Source organism: Manis javanica, chromosome 10, assembly GCF_040802235.1.
Source record: "Manis javanica isolate MJ-LG chromosome 10, MJ_LKY, whole genome shotgun sequence".
Taxonomy (NCBI): Eukaryota; Metazoa; Chordata; class Mammalia; order Pholidota; family Manidae; genus Manis; species Manis javanica.
In genome coordinates, this window is record NC_133165.1 from 29,509,610 (window position 1) to 29,528,971 (window position 19,362).

The 19,362-nt window shown below is 47.3% G+C and overlaps 1 protein-coding gene and 1 long non-coding RNA gene across 8 annotated transcripts in view; one reads left to right on the forward strand and one right to left on the reverse strand.

Annotated features, from left to right (window-relative positions):
* Positions 1-10,172, reverse strand: part of LOC108389216 (uncharacterized) — a 53,603-nt gene extending 43,431 nt beyond the window's left edge. For 5 of the 7 annotated variants that reach the window (XR_012122116.1, XR_012122115.1, XR_012122117.1 and 2 more), the window contains exons 1-4: positions 10,051-10,172; positions 9,779-9,965; positions 8,275-8,339; positions 4,862-5,075 (exon numbers count right to left, since the gene is read on the reverse strand). Coding sequence is in view for 4 of the 7 variants with exons in the window: in XM_037017966.2 (XP_036873861.2) it covers positions 4,862-5,075; positions 8,275-8,339; positions 9,779-9,881 (382 nt within the window). In the remaining 3 variants the exon portion in view is untranslated. Of the gene's footprint in view, positions 1-4,861; positions 5,076-8,274; positions 8,340-8,771; positions 8,881-9,778; positions 9,966-10,050 lie in introns of all 7 variants that reach the window. The other 2 variants (XM_037017965.2, XM_073215029.1) reach the window with 2 other exon arrangements.
* Positions 10,173-10,319: 147 nt separating this feature from the next.
* LOC118972352 (uncharacterized) lies at positions 10,320-19,362 on the forward strand. The gene is made up of 3 exons (XR_005061271.2): positions 10,320-10,481; positions 17,667-17,747; positions 19,025-19,362. It is a non-coding gene; the product is annotated as an uncharacterized lncRNA (long non-coding RNA).

The following is a 19,362-nucleotide window of genomic DNA, read 5'->3' on the forward strand; positions in this document are numbered from 1 at the left end:
CTTACTGCCTAACTTAGCTCGCTTATTGAGCTGTTATATACACTGTCTGGAGAGTCTTTTCTTCTCTCCCTTCTTATTCCTCCTCCTCCATTCTTCATATGTTGTGTGTTTTGTTCTGTGCTCTTTTTAGGGGTGCTCCCATCTAGAGCAGTCCCTGTAGGATGCCCTGTAGAGGTGGTTTGTGGGAAGCAAATTCCCTCAGCTTTTGCTTGTCTGGGAATTGTTTGATCCCACCATCATATTTAAATGATAGTCGTGCTGGATACAGTATCCTTGGTTCAAGGCCCTTCTGTTTCATTGCATTAAGTATATCATGCCATTCTCTTCTGGCCTGTAGGGTTTCTGTTGAGAAGTCTGATGTTAGCCTGATTGGTTTTCCTTTATAGGTGACCTTTTTCTCTCTAGCTGCCTTTAAAACTCTTTCCTTGTCCTTGATCCTTGCCATTTTAATTATTATGTGTCTTGGTGTTGTCCTCCTTGGATCCTTTCTGTTGGGGGTTCTGTATAATTCCATGGTCTGTTCGATTATTTCCTCCCCCAGTTTGGGGAAGTTTTCAGCAATTATTTCTTCAAAGACACTTTCTATCCCTTTTCCTCTTTCTTCCTCTTCTGGTATCCCTATAATACGAATGTTTTTCCTTTTGTATTGGTCACATATTTCTCTTAGTGTTGTTTCATTCCTGGAGATCCTTTTATCTCTCTCTATGTCAGCTTCTATACGTTCCTGTTCTCTGGCTTCTATTCCTTCAATGGCCTCTTGCATCTTATCCATTCTGCTTATAAATCCTTCCAGGGATTGTTTCACTTCTGTGATCTCTTTCCTGACATCTGTGATCTCCTTCCGGACTTCATCCCACTGCTCTTGCATTTTTCTCTGCATCTCATCCCATTGCTCTTGCATTTTTTTCTGCATCTCTGTCAGCATGTTCATGATTTTTATTTTGAATTCTTTTTCAGGAGGACTAGTTAGGTCTGTCTCCTTCTCAGGTGTTGTCTCTGTGATCTTTGTCTGCCTGTAGTTTTGCCTTTTCATGGTGATAGAGATAGTTTGCAGAGCTGGTACAAGTGACCGCTGGAAGAGCTTCCCTTCTTGTTGGTTTGTAGCCTTTTCCTGGGAGAATAGCGACCTCTAGTGGCTTGTGCTGGGCAGCTGTGCGCAGACAGGGCTTCTGCTTCCTGCCCAGTTGCTTTGGGGTTTATCTCCGCTGTTGCTGTGGGCTTGGCCTGGCTGGGGCTGTTCCTCCAAAATGGTGGAGCCCCATTGGAGGGGGAGCAGCCAGGAGACTATTTATCTCCGTAAGGGGCCTCTGTGCTCCCTGCTGCCCAGGGGGTTAGAGTGCCCAGAGATCCCCAGATTCCCTGCTTCTGGTCTAAGTGACCTGTCCTGCCCCTTTAAGATTTCCAAAAAGCACTCTCCAAACCAAAACAACAACAGCAACAATGAGAGAGGGAACAGAAAGAAAGAGAAAAAAAAAAGGAAAAAACAAGCGATTTTTTTTTTTTTTTTTTTTTGTCCTCAGGTGCCGGTCCCAGGCACCCGCTCACTGGTCCTGCTGCCCTGTCTCCCTAGCACCAGGGTCCCTGTCCTTTCAAGGCTTCCAAAAAGCACCCACCCACCGGTCCCGCAGGGAAGGAATGCTCAATATTCTTTGTCCTCAGGCACTGGTCCCACGCACCCGCTCACCAGTCCCACCGCCCTGCCTCCCTAGCACCGGGGTCCCTGTCCCTTCAAGGCTTCCAAAAAGCACTCGGCAAAAAGAGAGAAAAAAAAGGGGAAAAACGCGCGATTTCTTCCGTCCTCAGGTGCCGGTCTCAGGCACCCACCCACCGGTCCCATAGGGAGAAATGCGGGATATTCTTTGTCCTCAGGTGCCGGTCCCAGGCACCCGCTCACCAGTCCCGCCGCCCTGCCTCCCTAGCACCGGGGTCCCTGTCCCTTTTAGGCTTCCAAAAAGCACTCTCAGAAAAGAGAAAAAAAAAAGGGGAAAAACGCACGATTTCCTCTGTCCTCAAGTGCCGGTCTCAGGCACCCGCCCACCGGTCCCGCAGGGAAAAATGGGGGATATTCTTTGTCCTCAGGCGCCGGTCCCAGCCACCCACTCACCAGTCCCGCCACCGTGCCTCCCTAGCACTGGGGTCCCCGTCCCTTCAAGGCTTCCAAAAAGCGCTCGCCAAAAAGAGAGAAAAAAAAAAGGGGGAAAAACGCGCGACCTCCTCCGTCCTCAGGCACCGGTCTCAGGCACCCGCCCCCAGGTCTCGCAGGGAGAAACGCGGGATATTCTTTGTCCTCCGGCGCCGTTCCCAGGCACCTCCTCACCGGTCCCGCCACCCTGCCTCCCCAGCAACGGGGGCCCGTCCCTCTAAGGCTTCCAAAAAGCGCTCTGGTTTCTCTCCACCCGCCGGGAGCCGGGGGGAGGGGCGCTCGGGTCCCGCCGGGCTGGGGCTTGTATCTTACCCCCTTCACAAGGCGCTGGGTTCTTGCAGGTGTGGATGTGGTCTGGATGTTGTCCTGTGTCCTGTGGTCTCTATTTTAGGAAGATTTTTCTTTGTTATATTTTCATAGCTCTATGTGTTTTTGGGAGGAGATTTCCACTGCTCTACTCACGCCGCCATCTTCGGGTTGCTTTAATTTGTCTGATTTCTCTCAGACTGTTCAAGTACAGTTGGACAATATCCATCATATCATAGACAAATTTTCACAAGTGCCTAGGGTGCCTAAATGGTTTTCTTGGCTTCACTGGAGATGGATGGTAATTATAGATTTGCTTTGTTTATGTCACCGTATTCCTGTTATGTTAATATGTGAGCGCAAGTTAGTTAGTAGTTTAAAACCTATACATGCTTAAGGTACTCTACAAGAAGATATGTCAAAGAAATAATCAATCCTCCCATGTTTTCTTCCATATGCTACCTCTATAGCTTTTCTTCTTCCTTCCTAATTACAACCCTTAAATAGAATTCGTGCCTCATATCGAATTTACCGAGTATCATAATTCCTCCAGGTGCCTCGAGACAAGTGCTGGGCATAGAAGCCACAGGGCATAAATCTGCAAAGAAGTAAAAAGCTAACCTTTTCAAACAATATGGCTTCTCTCTCACTTACCAACTTTACATTTCCCTGTATGGCCCCAGAAGATGACTGGTTAGCCAGAGACGGGTAAGATTCCTCAAGGGAGTAACAACCTAAGACAGGCACAGTTGCAGGGGGGCCATCAGGTGAGAAATTGGGAATCAACAGAGGTGAGGCTCAGAACCTCACCCCCCCTGTTTTGAGAGAAATCTTCTGCATCCGTGGATGTTTTGCTGCCCTTGTCTAGCTTGGATTAATACTTAGCCCATAGGCACAGACCTGATCATCTACATTTGCCCTCTTACAGCACTAAACTATGTTTTCTACCTTTATCTTGCATCTCCCTACCACTTCAGCATTTTATTAAGAATAAAAATAATAATAATAAGAAAGGGAGAAATGTGGGATCCACATATAAATGAAGTATAAAAATCAAACGAATATTCATATTTGACCTGATTGTTTATAGTTCATAATGCGTGATCAAAACCGAAAGTTTCTGTGATGAATGCCCTTGTACTGTTCACCATATAAGAATTTGTTCACTATGTAAGAATTCGTTCACCATGTAAGAACTTGTTCATTATGTTTCAGAAGACTGGAGACTGATGAGAATTAGGCTTGAGATGGATTAATGATTGTGCATTGAGCATTGACCCTCCTGTACAGAATTTTATTGTTGTTAACAACCATCTGATCAATAAATATGAGAGATGCCCTCTCAAAAAAAAACAACAAAAAATCTGGAACAAGAGTTGGCAAACTATGTGCCTGTGTGGGTCAAAACCAGTCTGCCATTTGCTTAGTAAATAAGGTTTTCTTGGCATGCAGCCACACCCAATCATTTACATGTTTTTTATGATGCTTTTGAGCCACAACAGCACAGTAATTGCAGCAGAGACCATATGGCCAAAACTATTTACCATCTGACCTTTTACTGAAAGTTTGCCAATTCCTGACCTAGAACAATATACATTTTTATAATCTGCCTCAAAAGACTTGGGGATAAGGATGGGCAGTTGGACAGATGGATGAACAGATGGATGGCTAGCCAGCCATTGGTGGTAATTCTGGGAACATGGTTATCTAGGACCATGTCCAAAGCTTTGGGTCTCTGCGAATTCAAAAAAGCTGTCAAACCTGAGACTGCAGGGGAAAAAGGGAACGACCATTTAATGGAGGCCCAGTGTGTGCCAGAACGTGCCATGCTCAGAGTAGCAGCATTGAGAGCAGCCGGGTAATGAACACTCGCTGGCCAGGTGCTGCTCGGGAACTCACATGTGCTGCTCAGTTAGTCCTAGGACAGTCCTGGGAGGGAGGCTGAGGAACTCAGGCACAGAGGACACAGCGGCTTGCCTGAGGCCCCAGAGGCAGTGAAGGCAGAGCTGGGTTTGAAGCAGCTGGTCCCTGTCCCAGGAGCTGACAGCCATGTCATAGTGGATTTATCTATACATGAGGATGTGGCTAAAGAGAAAATACAGGAGGGAAATACACCAACATATTCCCCATGACTCTCTCCAGGGATTTCTGTTTTACTCTCTATACATTATAATCTTTCAAGTCATCTATTCGAATGCAGTTTTAACTTAAAAAGATATGAAAAAAGAAGAAGATAGAAAATTGAGTGTCTCCTCCTTCCATTGCTGCAATGCCTTAAAACCAAGAATGGCACCAGTGGGGGTAATGTGGGCCTGGTCCCAGAGGGACAGAGAGGGGGACTGAGCGATGCCTTCCCATCTCCAAGGATGCCAGCCCTTTGCCCTCAGGGGCTCCCGCCCCCTTGCAGACCACCTGGGGTGCTCTTGCCAGACAACGGCAGCTGAACAGTGCTGGGGGCTCTGAGGGCCACCTGGCGGAGAAGCATGTTCACACCCCAGCTCTGGCTGCTTCTCCAGGCGTCCTGGCTGGTGGCGGCCTCCGGCAGAACCAGCTCCCAGCTGGACATGCGCACAGACAGGGAGCCGTTGAGGCTGTGCTCCTTGGAGCGCCTGGCAGCCGCCTGCACCTACAGGGAGGCAGGAGAGGGCTCAGCAGTAGAGGGAGGGCAGAAGGGTCTGAGGAAGATGGGTATGCAGGAGGGCCCCTTCCTCTAGGAAGCCTTCCTGAACCACTCCGGCTTATCAGAGAATACTCAGGAGAGGAAACTAAATGGAGCAAGAATGTGGGACAGCCATCCCTGACCTCAGTGCCTGGCCCAAAATTGGGGTCTCAACTTGTCATTCCCACCACATGTAAAGTGGGAATTTCTGTCTTACAACTGGGGGAACTGAGGCTCACATATTCAACCCAGGTCTGCCTGGGTCTAAAACTCATGCCTGTGCCTGAAGAAGTCTCCTGGGGGAAGCAGAGGACCCCTGTACAATCCAGTTACAGAAAAGGATGCCCCAAAGAGGATAGCCTCAGGCCCAGAGAATACCCCAGAAGCTTTTAGAAGTATGCCTCTTCCCTCCACAGATGGACTGAAAAACAGTGGTACCTCCATGCAATGGAATATTATTTGGTGACAAAAAGACTGAGTGAGCAAGCCCTGAAAAGACATGAAGGAACTATAAATGCATATTATTAAGCAAAAGGCACCAATCTGAAAAGGCTACACACTGAATGATTCCAGCTCTAGGACCTTGTGGAAAAACCAAATCAATGGGAAGTGGCTTGGCGGCCAGGGGTTCGGGAGGAAGGGGATGAGTAGGGGGGGCATGGTGGGTTTTGAGAGCACTGCAACTACTCTGTGTGATACCATAAAGGCTGATACATGGTATTATGGACCTGGCAAAGCTGATAGAACGTGCAAGACAAAGAGTGAACCCTAGTGTAAACTACAGACTTTAGTTAATAGAGTACTAACAATGGGCCACATGAATGCAAGATGGTGGTAGGAGAAGCTGTGTGTGGTGGGGAAAGACTACACGGGAACTCTGTACTCTGTCCAATTTTTGTATAAACCTGAAATTGCTCTAAAATATGAAATTTATTAATTTTTAAACAAAGGAGTCCTGGGACACCCCTGACCAATCAACTCAGCATCTCTAGGCTGGGGCCTGGCTATGACCTGCAGCCTCCCAGGTGATTCCTTTGTGTGGCTTGGGCTAAGAACTTCTAGGCTAAACCCATGTTCTCTCTGACTGGCCTCTGGGAGGGGTCCCATGGAGCACCCGTTCTCAGTGGGGACAGTATCAGCTCCACACGCAAACACTGGTTCTTGAGGGCGGGTTTTAAAAGCCTTCTTCTGATGCACACGGCACATAAACAAATCCAGAAAATCTATGGAATTAAAATTTCAGAAGGAACAACTAAGGGGAAAAAGTGTCTAAAAAGTCTCCTTGAGGAGGTGATAATGAAAATTAGAGATACCTTGGGAGAGTTTCAGAGGAGGCCAGGTCGAGAAGGCCAAGCTCCTGTGCGTTTCCCCAGGCCCGTCCAACCACAGAGATGGTGTGAACAAAGGCGTCTGCTGCTTTAAAAGGTGCTCATACAGTCTGAACCCATTAAGTGACCCAGACTCCAAGCATCCAGCAAGTCCCCCCCAATTCCCCAAACGAGCATGGGGCAGAGCTCAGGCCAGACCTCTCCCGTTCCATCCAAGAGCCTCCACCTTGTGCAAATCACACCACCTCTCTCAGATTCTCATCCACAAAGTGCTATGACGGCAATGTCACAAGGTCCCATGAGATGATCCAGGTAAAGGGCAGAGAACAGAGCCCAGCACAGGATAAACACCCAAAGACGTCAGCTCCCATTAGAAATGATTACAGTGACACCATGTTCTTCAACCCACGATGCCAGCAGCCCTCTGATGTGCCATGATTTTATGGACCACCGTAAAGTGAAAACAGTAAGTGTGTGTGACAGTGAACCTGTGGGGGTTTGAACACACATCCTGATTGCAGAGATGTCAGTACGGGAAAAAGTGTGCATTTGAGTCATCAGTTTCCCTAATCTCAAGCCCTTCTCGGGTTCCTTCTGAGGTTCCAAAACCCACCAGCACAGGGTTGAGCACACAGCAGGCATTAAAAATTGTTCTCAACCAATATCCAAAAGACAAACTACAACAAATGCTGGCGAGGATGTGGAGAAAGGGGAACCCTCCTACACTGTTGGTGGGACTGCAAATCGGTGCAACTGCTGTGATAAGTAGCATGGTGTTTTCTCAAAAAACTAAAAATAGAAATACCATTTGACCCAGTCATTCCACCACTAGGAATTTACCTGAAGAAAACAAAATCCCTGACTCATCAAGACATATGAATCCGTATGTTTATCGCAGCAGTATTTGCAATAGACAAGATTTGGAAGTTAAGTGTCCATCAATAGGTGAACGGATAAAAAACATGTGGAACATATACACAATGTAATATTATTCAGACATGAAAAGAAATCCTGCTATTTGCAACAACATGGATAGATCAAGAGGGTAATAGGCTCCATGAAAAAGGCCAGGTGGAGAAAGACAAATACCATATGATTTCACTTCTTTGTGGAGCATGACAACAAAGCAGAACAGAAGGAACAAAAGCATTAGACTGAGGCACTGAGAAAGGACTAGTGGTTACCAAGGGGGACTGGAGTGGACGGAGGTGGGGGTAGGGGTAGGGGGCTAGTGAACCACCATGATGAACATCTGAGGAAATAAAAAAAAAGAAATCCCCAAGAAATACTGAGTTGTATAACTCAGGACATGTACAGTGGGCATCATTTGGCTGGTGGGAGGCCAGACAGTTGTTTGTTGTGGGCTTCACCTTTGATTGCCAAGGCCCCCTTTTCAGAGGCACCCACTCCTGGAGACCCCCTGCCAGCCTCAGGACAGACCTAGAGCCGGGCCTCCTCCCGCCATGGAGGCTCCTCTGAGGTACAACTCTCCCTTGATTTGGGTTACCTGCCCTCTGGGGCAACCCGTGGTTTCTCCTCCCCACCTTTAAGTTCTTCCGCTTACGTTTCCAGATCCCAATAAAGAGAGGGCCCTGGCCGAGGGCTCCCTCTGCCTGACCTCTGTCAGGCCCCAGGTGTGCTGTGTCATCTCCAGGTCTGGTAAGGAAGAAACCTCTGTTTTGCCAACTTTCTCGACGGTTGCTGCTGAAGGGCATCCACAACCACAGTAAGAACCAAAAGTTCGATCCAGTGGTAACATTGGGTGGGAAGGGGAGATGTAGTGGGAAGCCCCCCAGGCCCAGGCAAGCCCCGCAGGTATTTCTGGATGGAAGACTTACTGTCCACAGGCTGAGACCAGCATGAACCAGGGATGCTGTGGACCCTTCTTTCTTCCTCAAACTCTCTGAAACAGAGCAGGTGGGCCCCCTTTATGGAGGAGCCTCTCAGACTTCCTGTTAACACATCTAAGAGAATCCAATGCCCCACAGAGGTGTGTTGACAAGCAGTTGGGGGTTACAAAAGACAGGTTGTGATAAGGAGGTAAGGCACACTCAATAAACATAACGAGGGGCCCTTTATTCTCCCTTAAGGGTGCCAATAAACTCTAACACTCATATTGAGGTGTTCTTGCAGGTTCTCAGACCCCATCAGGCAGACCACCTCCTGGCTACAAGCAGTGGGGCCCCCGACAGGTGCAGCCAGAACACTGTTCACTAAGGCACAAAACAGCCCCCATTACCTCCCCAGGGACCCATCAGAGAATGAGCGTGAGCTGGTCATGCACCCTGTTCCATTCACTCCTAATTTTGCCCATAAAAACCTCTGCAATCTGTACCTGGAGTCTGGAGGAAGCCTGCTTTCCTTCACCGCCCCAATGTCAGTGTTTGGGGGCTGTGCGCTGGGCTGGCCATCCCATGATGGCCTTTGTTGGGTGACACCTCCCCCTTGGAAAGACATCAAGATGACAGAGTCCCTGGGAACTGAGTTTTGAAAGTGTGACCCCGTGCCTGCCTGGGTCCGTTCCTGCATCCGCCCATGAGGGACGCTGACCAAGCCTGACTGAGAGGAACTCATCCCAACCACAGGCCCCTGCCTGGCTCAGCTCTGTGCCCCACGAGGACTTTCTGAAGCGTCCCTCCTCCCCCTCTGCTCTCCTCCACTTATCTGTCATTAAGTGTCTGGGGGCCCCAGGCCAGTAGGAACCAGGGGCTCCTGAGGGGAAGTGGGGGCAAACAAGGCCTGGGAGAAGACAGCCCATTCAGGCCTGAGCTCTGAAGAGGGAGATGTCTCAGTGGGGAGTACAGACGGGGACACACCGCCCAGAGCGGGACCTCGCATCAGGCAACACCCCTAACAGCTACTGCTCTGAGTGCTGGCCTGCAGGAACTGGTCCAATCTGCCCAACAGTCCTCTGGGTAGGCACTGCTATGCCCCTTTTTCACAGGTAAGCAAATGGGGCACAGAAAGCATAAGTGCCAGACATTGTCTCGTAACCAATTTCTAGTGGGGTTGAGATTCAAATGTGGTTGTTGAGCTCTAGGGTCCGAGGTCTTCACTTTCACCCAGGCTCAGAACTAGTGGGGGGCCTAGCACTAGGGCCCAGGCCTTCTGAAGGGGCTGAGTCCAGCCCTTTGCCCCAGCCAGAGCCCAGGTGAGGCCCCAGCAGCTGGTGGATGGGATGGGTGAGGCTGCCATCTTCCCTGACCCAGTCCCGCCGCCCCCTGCAGGGAGCCCCTGCCTGGGGGGTAGAACTTCAGCAAAGGGAGGAGGCTGAGGGGGGCGTCCCGTGGCTGCTGACTCTCTGCTCCACCCAGAGGATCCCCACCCCAGCGGGCAGCTTACCAAGTGCTTTCACGTCTCCCTCCGGGTCCTCACAACGACTCTGTGACAGGAGCAGCCAGGGGATCATTTTACTCCCACCTTGCAGATTTGTCTCTGTCCTCATCACCGTCACCACTCCCGTCTCTGCTCTCCTGCAGCCTCGCCGCCCTGCAGGTGTACAGCAGCCCCGAGCACCGGGCGGAGCTTTCTATAGAGACAATAACGACGTGTTGCCCACACGTGTGCGGTGAGCAAGCTGACCAGAGCCCGGTGAGAATCCTGGCTATAGGCACCTTCACTTTCTCCTTACAAGGGCTCTCCTAGAATTTGGGGAGTTTGGGGAAAGTGTTGATCAGCATCAGCTGTGACCGCAGTGATCTCATGCTGAAACCTCTGTGAAAGGTGTATGCAGTTATGTTCCAAAACAGCAGGTTAAGCTGGAGGTCAAGAACATTTAGTCACTGTAACTGTATGTTCTATCGATTCCCCCTAGTTTGCACAAAGGCATCACCTAACACTTTGTAAAGAGATGTTTATTGACTTGATCAATGTAATACCTAATGTAGAAATTCAAAACAGCACATGTGCTGTAATCATTGCTGCAATCATTCTTGTTTTCATTAGAGATGGTTGATGAAATTGTTGAGAAATTTCATTCTTGATCAATCTCAGGAGGAGAAGAAGGTGCTCACTCGGGGTGGACAGAGAGCGTCCAGAGAACCAGGTAAGCTGGTGCTCATTAGTGTCCTCCTGCCTGTTACCAGAATATATAATACTCCACTGGGACACCGGAAAGTGAAATGAACACTCGGAAGCCCTACTCATCACGTGCACTACATTAACAGCCTCTTCATTCCCGGGTTTTACTCACAGAGTCAGCTGAGGTCTCTGGTTTTGTGGGATCCAGCTTCCCCGAAGAACAAAGCAGAATCTTCAGCGAAAGTCAGATGCCACTCAAAGTTCCATCTCTCGACTCAATATTTAGAACAATGGGTTTTTGCTGTTGAATAAGTCCTTGATTGCTTTATTGAGGTATTGACATACAGTAGTGTGCAAACTTCAGGTGTGCGGCATTATGATTTCACTTGCATAAATCAAGAAATGTTATCCCAACAAGCTTAGTTAACACAATCATCTCATATAGATACCGAAAAGGAAAAAGAGAAAAATTGTTTTCCTTGTAGTGAGAATCCTTAGCATCTCCTCTCTTCACACCCCTCACGTGTGCCATGTGGCAGCGTCAGCGACTGTCACCATGTTGTATGTGACATCCCCAGCACTTGTGCATCTTACAACAGGACCACGTTCCCCTGCCCCCTCCCTGCTGTAATTCTCTGCACTTATTCTGTGAGCTGTGCCAGGACTGGATGGTGAAAGCTCATCTGTCATTCAGTCAACAAATTATCTGTGGAGCAGCTGCTATGTATGTGGAGCTGGATGGAGATACAATCATGAGGAGTTGTTGAACCCCATGGTAAATTTGCATTTAACTTTTTAAGGAATAGCTGATCTGTTTTCCATGTGGCCACCCCATCTTATGTTCCCACCTGCATGTATGAGGCTCCATCTCATCTTTTTAGTGTTGAACTTTTCTAGATAAGAACACGTGCGCTACAAGTACAGAGCCACAGACCAATGGAACAGAATAGAGACTCCAAACATTAACCCAAACATATATGGTCAACTCACATTCGATAAAGGGGCCATGGACATACAATGGGGAAATGATAGTCTCTTCAACAGATGGTGCTGGCAAAACTGGACAGCTACATGTAAGAGAATGAAACTGGATCACTGTCTAACCCCATACACAAAAGTAAATTCTAAATGAATCAAAGACTTGAATGTAAGTCATGAAACCATAAAACTCTTAGAAAAAAACATAGGCAAAAATCTCTTAGACATAAACATGAGTGACCTCCCCTTGAACATATCTCCCCGGGCAAGAGAAACAAAAGCAAAAATGAACAAGTGGGACTATATCAAGCTGAAAAGCTTCTGTACAGCAAAGGACACCATCAATAGAACAAAAAGGTATCTTACAGTATGGGAGAATATATTCATAAATGACAGATCCGATAAAGGGTTGACATCCAAAATATATAAAGAGCTCACACACCTCAACAAACAAAAAGCAAATAATCCAATTAAAAAATGGGCAGAGGAGCTGAATAGACAGTTCTCTAAAGAGGAAATTCAGATGGCCAACAAACACATGAAAAGATGCTCCACATTGCTTGTCATCAGAGAAATGTAAATTAAAACCACAATGAGATATCCCAACACCAGTAAGGATGGCTACCATCCAAAAGACAAACAACAACAAATGTTAGTGAGGTTGTGGAGAAAGGGGAACCCTCCTGCACTGCTGGTGGGAATGTAAATTAGTTCAACCATTGTGGAAAGCAGTATGGAGGTTCCTCAAAATGCTTAAAATAGAAATACCATTTGACCCAGGAATTCCACTTCTAGTAACTTACCCTAAGAATGCAGCACTCCAGTTTGAAAAAGACAGATGCACCCCTATGTTTATTGCTGCACTATTTACAATAGCCAAGATATGGAAGCAACCTAAATGTCCATCAGTAGATGAATGGATAAAGAAGATGTGGTACATATACACAATGGAATATTACTCAGCTATAAGAAAAAAAGATCCTACCATTTGCAACAACATGGATGGATCTAGAGGGTATTATGCTCAGTGAAATAAGCCAGGTGGAGAAAGACAAGTACCAAATGATTTCACTCATATGTGGAGTATAAGAACAAAAGAAATTTGAAGGAACAAAACAGCAGCAGAAGCACAGAACCCAAGAATGGACTAACAGTTACCAAAGGGAAAGGGACTGGGGAGGACGGGTGGGAAGGGAGGGATAAGTGTGGGAAAAAAGAAAGGGGACATTACGATTAACATGTATAGTGTGGGGGGCCACGGGGAGGGCTGTGCAACACAGAGAAGACAAGTAGTGATTTTACAGCATCTTACTATGTTGATGGACAGTGACTGTGAACGGGTATGTGGGGGGGGACTTGGTGAAGGGGTGACCCTAGTGGACATAATGTCCTTTATGTAATTGTAGATTAATGATACCAAAATAAAATAAAAAAATAAAAAAAATAAGAAAATAAAAAAAAGAACATGTACACTATGGCTTTCTGTTCATTTGAAGTGTTTTATACCCTCTAGCAGCCTTTAAAAGATTTCTTCATATAGATTATATGCATGTGAGTGCATTCATTTCTGGGAGTTTTATTTCTGGGGGGTGCTGCTGTAAGTGGGATGCTTTCTTCTGTTCACTTTTCCAGTTGCTATTTGTCCATAGGAAATCTGGGTGTTTTGGGGTGTGTTACTTCCGTACCTGATCCCACAGTGAAATCCTTTCCCATGTGCCACATTTTTCCATTGCCTCTCCTAAATTTTCCAGAGTAAGCATGATTATTTCACCCCTTTCTTTCTCCTTAACTCTCTTTTTTTCATTCACCTACTTCATCAGCTAGAAGCTCCCAAACACAATAATGGTGATAGAGGTCATTCTTTTGTCGCAGAGTCTCATGGAAAGTTCTCTTGCTTCCAACCATCACACATGATGTTGACTTTTGGCTTAATGAGTTTGTGTGTCTGTGTAATTTTATCATGTTAAAAAATATCCCTCATTCTAATTCAATTAAAGATTTAGTAATAACTGGCAAATTTTATCAAATGTCTTTCAGCATCTAGGATGACCATGACTTTTCTCCTTTAATATATTTTCAAATAAAGTAAATTAAAAGATGGCCTTTTTGTCTTTGAATGTACAAGTCCCACTTGGTTCTGGTGATTTCTCCTCTTAATGTCATGGTGTATTTTATTTGGGTTTTTTTTGCATTGAATTTTATGTAAGTGAAGTTGGTCGCTGGTTTTCTTTTATTGTGCTGTAATTGTTGGCTTTTGATATCAATGTTCTACAGGTCCCTGTTGAATCTGGAATTTTTCTAGGCCCTGGAACAGTTTAAATGGGAATTATCTTTAGGAATTAGCTTTCCTAAAGGCCTGGGTGACTTCAACTGGGAAACCCTCTGGTCTGCGGTTGGTCCCTCCCCTTCCCCCATTGTGGGGCTGGGGAGATGGTGGTATCTTTCTAACTTTCTAAATTCCTCTGGTACAGTTAGGAAGTTTCTCTTTTGGTAGGTTGGGGAGGAAAAATTTTCCCCTTCTGTACAAAGGTTCTTCTTGCTGGTCTAAGATTTAAATTGACGTGAGACCAATTAATAGGAGAGAAACAAATTTGCTTTCATATGCAAGTGAACCTCACATACGTGAGAGGTCCAAAGACAGAAAGGTAAAATGAGATGTCTATGCCACCCAGAGTTCAGGAATGAGAGGGGGCCTGGGGATTGAAGGGGGCATAGGTCAAGTCACAAGGCAATAAGCAGAGAAGGGGTTCAACATTTGCCCTGCCCACAGACAGGTCAGTCAGATAAAATTAATCTCTGGTAATAACCTGTCTTCTGGGGAAGACTCCAATTTGGATTCTTAAGGTAGTGTAGGGAGGGGCAGAGCATCTCTTGAGTAGCCCGCAGGGTCTCGATTGCTTCAGCTCATAGTAGTCACCACACCAAAGTGGCACATCTTGTGGAGACTAGTTCTGAACCCTTTGTTGATAACTTTCTTCCTCTCAGAAGATACCATTTCCTCGAGGTTTCTAAGTTTGCTTGCATAAACAGTCAGCCTTGTTTAAACAGATCCCATCTTGTTGTGATTAGCTTAACCTTACCAACCCCATGCCTCAGGTAAAGACAATATTTAGACTGACTTAAAGCTGCCATTTTTCTGTTTATTTATTTGTGAGAACATTCAGGAAATGATACCCGCTTCCAAGTGGGTCTTGGAGACATGGGCAAAGACATCAGGCCCCAGAGCCCCGGGGCAGCGCTAGCCGCTGGGGAGCATCCTCTGCCCTGAGCAGCCAAGGGCCGGGCTCCTCTCTGGGTAGAGGCAGAATGGGGGCCCCTAGTGCGACCTCGTTTCTACCCTCCTTCCCTGTGGAAGAACAGCCGAGAAGTGAGGTTAGGGTAAGAAGCACTGAGCTGGTCCTTCCCAAGGTGCGTGTTCCCTGGGCCAGTGTCATCCTCAGGTGGACACAGGCAAACATAAGCAGTTTTTTCTCTCCCCTTCTGTTGTAAAATGGGCTTCCCTAAGCAGCCACGGTTTAATTTGGTCATAGCCCCAGCAGGTGGCAAGAATGGGACTGAGGGAGGTGAAGGGCAGCAGAATATATGCCCCTTGGGCATAAAGATTCTTTTCGCTGCAAGCAACTGAGAAGGAGCAGAGCCAGGAAAGGCTGTCAGCCTAAAAGCAGGACTAGATCTGTCAAGGTGTCCCTCCTCCCTCCACACCCGGAAGGACAGGGAATCACTGGAGAGAACTCTAGACCCTTAGCAGCCCCAGAGGAATCCACATAACAAACCTGCTAAAAACGAGTCCTTATCGCCCATAAATGTCCCCATATATTTACTTTCCCACAATTTGCTGCCTCTAGAAGCTCAAAGTCCTTTTCCTTTGACTTGTCACTTCTCTAAAAAGGCATTGTCCTTTGCTACGATCCTAGGTGCACAAGCTCTAACCACCCGTTTGCATCAATCACCGCTGATTTCTCCCACGTGCGTGCTTGATGTGCACACCAATAGGCTCATTTTCCTCTTCTCAGTCTGTCTCATTTCCAGGACCCCAGCCAGAGAACCTAAGATGGTTAAGAGGGGAAAGATTATTTTTCCCTCCCTTAGCAAAATTTTCTTCTCAGAAATGAGTTGCGTGTTATCCTCCCTGAAGATAGAACTACAGCTTCATGTGGAAGTTTTGCCTGCCCCCCTCCCCAAGGCTGTCCCCACCTGCTCCCCTCCTCTTCCTCACTCACCTGTCTCCTCCTTCCCACTTGTCCTGGAGGCTCCTGTCCCTATAAGCATACACTGCTCCCAGCTCCTCCAGTTCCCCTGATTTCAGGAAAAAATTCCTTGAGCCTCTCATCTCCTTCCTTTTTTTAACTCCAGTAAAATACACATAACATTTGTATCTTAACCCCTTCAGTGGCATTACCAGCCCCTGCTAACCACCATTCTTTCTGTCTCCATGATTTTGACTTCTCTGGGTATCCCATGTAAGTGGAATCATACAGTATTCATCCTTTTGTATCTGGCTTATTTCTAGGTTTGCTCACCTTGTAGGATGCCTCAGACAGCCCTTCCTTTTTCAAGGCTGAGTAGTATTCCATTGTATGTATATGCACACTTTTTCTTTCCATTCATCCATTGATGAATACTTGGGTTTCTTCCACTTCCGTCCGTCTTCTTAGTTTTTAAAAATATCCAGGGCAAACAGCATCATAAATATTATAAAGAGATTTTTAAAAGAAAAATAACTACCTACAGTGTGATCACCCTTCCTCTGGGAACCATTTCTGTTTTCCTCTGTTCCTTACCCATTCTTATCTGAATGCAGTCCTCCTTAGTGAAGACTTCTATGTAGTCTTGTCTTCTGCTTTACTTGGAACCTAATCTTTTTTTCCCCCACATTCATACTTTGCGTCATGTTGGAACTCTTTGACAAATGAGTTCAAGAGAGTATATCAAATTAATATACCGCAACTTTACAAAATCATTTCCCTGTTAGCTGTCTATAATTTTTCATCCTACTGAATGATGAAATTATTTTGAAAATTTGTTTGGAATCGTTTCCCATCCCTCCCTCATTTTGGATAAAGTCACAGGAGTGGGCTTACTAGGCCAAAGGAATGAATATTTTAAAAAATACTTTTCAAACACTGTGGATGTACTAACGGAAACTGCTCTTCACAGAATTTGAGGGGATCCATTTTGCCTGCAGCCTCACCAGTTCTGGGTATTATTATTTCAATACTTATTTTTGCATGATAACAGATGAAGTTATAACTGCTATTATCATCACATGTAAGGGACACATCAAGGTGACCCTCCTGCCTCCACACCAGGAAGGACAGTGAATCACTGGAAAGAACTCTAGAGCCTTAGCAGCTCCAGAGGAATCCACCTAACAAACCTGCTAAAAACTAGTCCTTGTCGCCCATAAATTTCCCAGTAAAATTAAAATTTCCCCTAATGTTTGCTCCTCTGTCATTTCCCCTCTTCTGAATTGCCTGTTCCTATCTTTCACAATTCATCTCATGGAGACCCAAGTTTTAAAAAATTTATTTGTACTTGCTCTTGACATGCTATAGACATGAATATTTGTAGGCATTTTTAATGGAATCATTCCCTGTCTCATCTGCTTTTCTAACATCTGCACATGTGTGTGCACAACCACCCACATGCCCCAAATAGCAAAGTGTTGATGGCAAACCCACCTTGAGAAAGAACCATTTTTCCTTCCCTTTTGGGTCCCAGTGGTGCCCAGCCCACCGCGGTGTGTTCTTGGTAAGTGCCGGGTGGACAGAGTGTGGGAGCAGGTTGGGAAGTCTTGGGCAGTTTCCTGTGTGGATGGGAAATCCCTATCCACTAACCTGGTGCCGAAACCAACAGGTTGTGTGGTTGCAAACGGGTTGCATTCCAGTGATTTGCTTTCCACTGTGAACTGTCTCCTTCTCTCCTACTCCTGGGCTGAGTTCCCTGCAACAAGGCCTGGCACAGTGCTTCCAGTGGTTACAGGTGTGCTTCTGCTCACGGGGTATTTTAATGCATATTAGGAAAAAACAAGCACTACATATGATGGCATGGGACGGGTTAAAGTTCACTTGACTCCCTTAAAGTAAATGGCAGATTCTCTGTCCGGCACCCTTGAGAGGCAGGCAGGCTGTGAGGGCCAGCTGGCCGTCTGCGGGTTGGATGACCTTGTGTAAGTCCCCTGGGCTCTCTGAGCCTGCTTCCTCTATTACATGCATCATCCGTTTCTCATCAGGCTACTGTAAGGCGGAAGAAGAGAACAGACCTCCCTCAGAGAGCACTGCCTGGCCCCTGGGGTCTTCTGTTTGTAACCCAGGTAAGCAGGGCCCACGCTCAATAAATCAGAAGCCCCCTTCCCCGCCCTTCTCCCTCCAGGGTGGGAATGTGGGGACCGGCTTCCCCATTCCCATTTTTGTCTGACACCTTGCCCTTGCCTCTGGCATCTGGGCCCTGAGACTCAATGGAGAGAGGGCTTAAGGGGGCCCTGTACTGGTGGGCAGAGGTCACCCTGGGAGCCACCCAGGCCCCCCTGATGTCTCCCTCTCCAGTGGGCAGTTAGCCCCACCAACCTGGTGGGTGTGTTCTTGGACTCTGCCAGATTTATTTTTCAGTTGAAAACTCAAGGGACAAACGTGCCCCCCACCGAAAGGGAACCACTCTGATGGTGGTCTCCTCGGGGTCTGAGTGCCCAGCAGCCCATAGCACGTGTGTGTGGAACCTGGCCCTTGCAGAAGGAAGCCTTCTCAAAGCCCCCCGAACCAGCTGATTTGGTATACACCTCAGAGAGAAAGCAACCCCCCACTACCTCCACGCTTGTTGAGTAGGGAGTTGGGGGCCAGCAGTGCCCATCAGAACCTCATGCAGAGGGCAGGGGAAGTCAATCCCAAGCTGGGAAGACCCGCCAGGGTGTGGGGCTCATACAGTGGAGGCCTGAGAACAAGTTTCTTAGGCCAGAGCAGTTGCTGGAGTGGAGGACCCACTCTAGAGGTGGGACCCGCAGGCCAGACTGTCTCCTCGATGCCAGCACAGGTGTTGAAGAAGGCAGAGAATTATCCAGACCATTGTGGACTTTACTGTCCCCAGACATATTTAAATGCATTGACTAACAGCCCCTGTTTCCTGTATCTGGAGCAAGTGTGATCTCCGAGCTTCCTGGCATTTCGTGCTGGTTGTTCTGTCCCCGCCAAGAATCTTGAACTTGGCAAGTTGCTGCGATTGTGGTAGAAGGTGAAGGATGGCAGCATGGTTCTGGCTTATGAAAATCCTCAAACTGTAAAGAAAGAGAAGAGAAGGCTGTTTGCTGGGATTGTGCCCAGGGGCCCCAGTGCTCTGCGGCCCCAGTGGGGCCCTCGCTACAAGGACAGCTCCCCTCCAGAAGCAGGTGTGATCAGATGGGTCCCTACACCTGCAAGACACAGGACCAAGTCACCCCACCCCCCAGCCCCTAAGGGGAGGGCTGAACACAGGCAACAGGAAATTCAGGGGCCGAATCCTGAAGGGTGAAGAGAGGGTATCCATGTCATAAAGCAGCAGGGACATTCAGATGCTTCCAGAACATTTGGTGACCTCTGAATGATTTCTCTCCATTTTCAGAAAGAGGGAGCCTCACCCCTTGGATGGCAGCTCACACTGAAGCTTGGGCCTCTTCGCCTTAGGGCAGACCCTCCCTGTACTAGTCACCGTTACCAGGTGAGTTTTAGAAGCCCCTTCCTTCCCATTCTCTTGAGCTCATTTATTTTTCTGGTTTCGTGAATGGGATGGGATCTTCAATACGACATGCAATAGAAGCAGAGATAGAGTGTATTTTTGCTTGGTTGCTGGCATTGAAAGGAAAGCTTCTGAAGTCTCACCATCAGCTATGAAGTTCAAGGCTGTAAACCAAACACCTCAGGTTACCAGGTTAAGGAAGGTCCCTCCTATCCGTCATTTGC